Below are 6,115 nucleotides of genomic sequence, written 5' to 3'. Positions count from 1 at the left end.
GCATTGTCAGGGGATCCGGTGAGTTCACTTTAACTTGAAGTCCATTCCCAGACAAATCAAATTCTATTTCAAAAATTGCTTTAAATAAAATTAGCTATAACAATATTAGCCTATTCCATCAGTTACTCTATATTAAGATCTATTCTAGGAAATCAAATGGCATTGTATAAACTCGTATGACCCACAGACATATGAAATAAACAAAGCTAAGGCTTCAACAGTGAGGGTATTGTAAAAGGGGTTTGGGGTTGAACCAAAAAGCCCTCATGAGACTCCTGCCGTCTGAATCAAATTGTTAATTTCAGTGATTAGCGAGGAGGCCCGGAGTTTTGATTGGGATCCAGCATAAACATGTGTGTAGGTTTCTGTGGAAGTGGGGTGGGGGTAGAGATGACATACTGTAGTGTTTTTTTTGGCTAAGCCTCTCCCTCACCTCCAAACAGAGAGTCAACACAGACAGGCGGTTTCCCTGTTTTGCCTAAAGTGGATTGAAACCACATTGTCGTGCTCAAGATGCGGTATCCAGTAACCAAACAAACGAGGTTGCTTGCCATGATGTTGTTATGGGATAAATCAGTTCATTTAGGGGGAACGAGAAAAAAATAATAAAACCAGTAAAAAGGAAACTCACAAAACTCTTGAAAATAAAAGAATGCCAGTGACCATTATTTTAAATGTACATTAAAAAAAATTAAGAGGAACACAATAAATACATTTTTTTCGTGACAGCTGATCTATGGATATATGGATATTGTATACAGGATAAAAACATAAATAGAACAGATCCGATACCTTCTCCAATAAATAGTAGTGGTATTGTATTTACAATATACACATATCTCCCACTAATCAAAACCCACTACATATTTCCTTTCCCAAGACATATGCCTCCTCCGTCTGTCCCCAGTTTAATAAGCAAATCATCACATTTAACATTTAACATAAACATTGCATGCATCAACAAATACAGTATGCGTTTTCCTTTTGGAAGAAGACACTGTGTTGAAATACAACAACTTCCAAGAGGTTCTCCCCACATGAAATGTATCGTCATTCTATGTACAAGGGGGGGTAAGAGGGGGGTAAGTGATGGTAAAAAAACAAAAACTAAACTAAAAAACAAATAGAGGTCATCAACCAAAGCTTGAGGGGGGGGAGGGGGGGGGGTCATGTGGAATAAAGCTTTTGTTTCACCAGCTCTTCAAGGAAAGCTCTCAGATAGTACCGTCCCTCTAGAGTGAGTTTTCTTCGCTCCCCTCCAAGTCCATCTTGTTTTTTGGAGGGTCTGATGGAGAGAGACAACACAAGCACAAAAAAAATCAATCATTAACTAGCATGGGAAAAAAATCAGCACTATTCATTAGCTACATTAGCAAACCAGTTCTATAGAGGCTTACGGTATCTCTTAGCGGACAACACGAAGACGCCTTACTGTTGCAGTGGCCGTAGTGGCGCACTCCTATGGAGCGACCCAGGAAGCAGGTGGCTCTGCGGAGGTGGCAGGCACTGGGGTAGGTGATGTTGTCGTTGCCGCAGATGGGCTGCTCCGACGCCATGGGGATGGGGCAGGGGGCCGTGCGGCACATCACGCAGTGGGCGCTGTTGGTCTGGTCTGTCACACAGGTGTGAGTGCCCGGGCAGACCACATGTGAACACGACTCTACACAGAAGACCATGGAAGAAAAAGAAAAAAAGACCATTATTAGTGACATTTCTAATGGAGGATGACATTTGAGAATGAAATTGTATTTGCTTCTTCTTTTTTAAACCAGACACCAGAGAGGGTTTTTGGGCTTACTTTTACACTCTCCCTGGTACATGACCTCCAGGTCAGGGTGGCCCTTGCAGCGGGCCATCAGGAGGGCGCACTCGTCGCGGTACGAGTTCCCGTCGCTGCCGCACACGGCGTGCTTCTTGCTGACGTTGGAGCAGTCAGGCGAGCACGTGCACTGAGGCCTCCCTGACTTCATGTTACACACCTTTCCGGGGCCGCAGTTCACCCCCTCGCAAGTCTCTGCAAAACACACAAAACGATATCGTGCGAGTGAGCTACTATTGCTACTATTATGTTCCTCACCAACATGTCTGTGGTCATTAAAGAGGATCCACCGACCGACACCTCACACCCACTCTCTTACCAAAACGACGAGTGGATGGAGAATCGCTTTCTTTCTTACATCATAACACGATTCAAAACCCCGCTGCAAAATATTTATAATAATCACATCTTTTGTTTATGGTCATACACCAGGATGTCTAGCCTGGAGGAATGTGTGGTGTGGTTGTTTTCATAACAGTAGGATCCATCTGTGCTGCTGGCGCAGACTGGGTTAAGCCCTGACTGCCTGCCCCTGCAGACTCATACAGTGATGGAGGGGTTTGGGCCAGAGCAAGTTCAAAGGCATGTCAGTGAAGTTTACAGGCTGTGAGACGTGACAGGAGGAAACCCAGACTCAACTAACACTCCATAACGTCCACAGGCTCAGTTTCCTTAAACCCTTTGTAGCATGAAGACCACCTCGAGTCTGTTGGAAGCTATACGGGCGTCGAAAGCTGATCCTTTACGCTGTTAAGGTTTTGGGGGAAAAATCAACCCCAAGTCAATAAGAAATGTCCCAGCACTGTAACCCTAAACCAACAGAGAAACCATGGCCACCTCAGCATGCTACTCAAGGCCCTGTTTGATCCTGATAGAGTGATGTTCAGCTCTGAATCCCTGAGATCCTGTAAAAAAAAAAAAAAAACATTACTTTATTGCCTTTCTCTGCAAGCACTTTAATATCCTGTTATTCTCCATTTCCAGAGAGGCTGACTGCGCTACCTCAGGGTTTCTCACACGAGTATCAGATTGTTCCCCTCCTGAGGAAATGTAAGCACGGGCAGTGCCTCTTTTACTGTTGTGTTTTGGTCAGATTTACTGGCAGCGAGTTGCGATTCATATATTTTTTTTTTTTTTTTTTTACAAATCAATGCAAAGAGAAGTTTAGGTCAGACATTGAGCGTCAATCGTCGTCCTTGAATGCTTTTAAACAGTAGAAATCGGTAGCCTTACATGTCAGGACTAACTGTCCAGTCTGTGTCATTCTCTGCTGTTCTAATCTACGACAGCAGACCTGCAGCCCCCTGATCCATGAAATACATAAGTAAGTAAGTAAGTAATGACAGGATATATTCCAGGTCTCCCTTGTATAAGAGGTATAATGACTTCAATGAGACTTCCAGGGATAGATTTTAATAGAATACAAATCAAACCATACATTGTTATAAGGAGTGTTCCTGATTCAACCCCAGCCCTAATGATCCAAATAGGGTTTGACGTTATGAGGAACAGACGGCTGGGCATGTGGCAGACATTTCTGCTGTGGTTAACAGTCAGGAATCCATTTTTTTATTCAGGGAGTGAACAGAGGCAAACAGGCCCTGCTTTCCAACTAGCATTGGGAAAGAATTAATGCAGGGAGAATTAGGGGAGGAAGAGGGGGAGGAGGAGAAGGAGCGTTTGTTGCCCACTTATCAGATTCTTTCCATTTCATTTATTTGCCCACTGCAACTTTACAAAGACAAATATTATACTCCAATATCCATCCTCCAACCTTTCTATAGAGATCGAGATGTAGCGATGAGATTGAAGTTGAAATACGTCTAATCTTATCCATTTGTGATGATTTGGTTCTTTCACTTGAGCTGATTCACATTTCTTATTTCCAAATGCTGTTGTAATACTGGTTCATTATTGAACAATAATCAGCTTCTCCTTTCCATTGCAAACATGATTCATCTATCATGAGCCCTGACTTTCTCCTAACCATGTGACCAGACCATGAAAATCCCTGGACCCAAACCCATACACGGGGTTGGCAGGCAAACACTGTACAAGTTGTGCATTTCTGTTCCGAATGTGGCCTAAAATAATTCACTACTCTGGCCAAGCAGTCACATGTGTACAAGTGTCCTCTTCAACTTTCACGAAATTAGAATATATCCTTGAGTGAACCTGAATATCTTGCTGAGGAATCCAAAAGTGGAAGCTACTCAAAACAGCTGGACAGAGTTAGATGGAACATCTGGCACACATCCACAGCTACATTTCTAAAAAATGGGAACTCTGTAAAAAGAAAAAACGTTCCTTGGAAATGGCCCATGGATCATGGATCAAAGTAATCCGCAGGTGATTCCGTTATGGCTAAAGAAGCTACTCCTAAGAACGGTTGGGTCCAAATGCGACCCTCTGAACCTCCTCGCCCCGTTCACTCTAATGTCCAGACAGGCCTCTGAGTAGAACATAAGGGTCAACCTTCAAATCCGACACATCCAAAAAAGCTTTCACGTCGAAATTAAAGATTATGTTTTGACACAGAGAGGATAATGGGGCTCTTATGCTACCTGGAAACAGCTGTTTCTCATCTTAAGATCTGCCAGTACTTAACCTCGGGACCAGCCCATAATAGACGCTAACTTCGGTCCATTTCATTTGACTGAACGTCACATTTGATGGTGTGATGTCCAATTCAACCCCATAGATTTGTCTCATAAAATAAGGTGGAGACTATCATGAATAGTAAGTAAGTAAGTAAGTAAGTAAGTAAAGCTTTATTTATATAGCGCCTTTCGTACATGAAATACAACTCAAAGCGCGAATAATCAAGACATACCACGGAGCTACTTCATTACATGAGAAATCCATTAATGGCAATCGTGGCAGCGGTAACCTAGAGGTTAGAGAGCAATCGGAAGGTTAGCTAGCAATCGGAAGGTTGCTGGTTTGATCTCTGCCTCAGGAGGGAGCTGCATGTGCCCTTGAGCAAGGCACTTAACCCCTAATTGCTCCAGGGGTGCCGACTATGACTGACCCTGTGCCTAGAGCAAAGAAATATCACAATCCAACAATTGACTGACAAGTTGATTGCATGGCAAATAAAACATTATTTATATATGTGTGTGTGTGTGTGTGTGTGTGTGTGTGTGTGTGTGCGTGTGTGTGTGTTTATCCAGTGCAGGTGAATATGGGAGTTGTAGTTTACTGCCGTACCTTTGCAGGGTTTGCAGGACACGATTCCCAGGAAGCCCAGCAGGCTGACCTCGTTGATGGGCAGACTGGTGTTGGACCAGGCCGTGTCCAGACGGCCCCCAGCGCAGCATTCCTCCCGGCTGACCCCCCTCATGAGGACCATGTCACACCGCTGCTCTTGGCTCTGCTGTAGCCAGCACATCCCAGCTGCCCCACAATAAAACAAACACGAACAGATTTAGATGCATTGTTCGACATAGACACACACAGCTATTGAAAGAGACTATTCTGTCCTCTGTTTTTGTATTGCACTGTCTACCATACTGCAAAACAAGTTGCCCATGGGTACAATATATCTACTCTATTGTGCATAATCCAACTGAACCAAACAATCATCTCACTGTTATAAGAAGGTGAAGCTGAAACTGTTGTCCCTCACAGATCCATGGCATTCTCATGAATATTCTCATGGGTATACACTCACTTCTTGTTTATATTGAACACAATGAAATAATTCCGTTATTATAGCACAGCTATAGCAGTTGATATTAATTATGAATTGCAAAGCCATAAGTCCACTGTTGCCTACTATGTTATTAAACTGTAATAAGGCCACGTGCACCTGTGCAATAAGTGTCATTCTCAGAACGTGCGCGTTTTTTTTTCTGGAGATATTGTCTCATATTGTTTATGATATATTCGATGTAATCTCTTTCATGATCTAATTTTCAGTTACTTTATCTGACATTATGAGAATATGTATGTTTGTGAAATTGTTTTTATTGCATTATATTATAGGCTACACAACTTTACCATGACTATAAATATTAGATAAGTTGTACTCACCCATTGCAGGATATCTTCCCAAAAGTTGACACAAAGTAACAAGTGTAATACCAATCAAGAAGCCCATGATGTCTTCAAAACTTCGAGTCAAAAAAAAAAAAGTCTCTGCAGATATTTTGCTAATAATTTGAACCGTTGAAGTGCGTTGAAGTGCTCTGGTGAATGAATGTGTTGTAGTAAGTGATGCCGTTCCCCTCTATATAAATATTGAGCCCCAGAGTGAATTATGCTGCTAGGGTTGGGCGACGCTCTCAGCCAGTT

At 42.8% G+C, this 6,115-nt stretch overlaps 1 protein-coding gene across 1 annotated transcript; it reads right to left on the bottom strand.

Moving 5' to 3' along the window:
* Positions 1 to 1,232: 1,232 nt before the first annotated feature.
* Positions 1,233 to 5,858, bottom strand: fstl3 (follistatin-like 3 (secreted glycoprotein); the record flags this gene model as incomplete). Its single annotated transcript, XM_080536030.1, has 5 exons — positions 1,233 to 1,285; positions 1,433 to 1,660; positions 1,799 to 2,014; positions 5,030 to 5,215; positions 5,855 to 5,858. The coding sequence occupies 5 exons, from the start codon at positions 5,856 to 5,858 to the stop codon at positions 1,233 to 1,235; spliced, it is 687 nt and encodes a 228-aa protein (XP_080392156.1).
* Between the last annotated feature and the right edge of the window lie 257 nt (positions 5,859 to 6,115).

The sequence above is a fragment of the Nansenia antarctica genome (genome assembly GCF_963989245.1).
Source record: "Nansenia antarctica genome assembly, chromosome: 7".
NCBI lineage: Eukaryota > Metazoa > Chordata > Actinopteri > Argentiniformes > Microstomatidae > Nansenia > Nansenia antarctica.
Note: the sequence above shows the minus strand (reverse complement) of the source record. Positions and strands in the feature narration are given on the sequence as shown.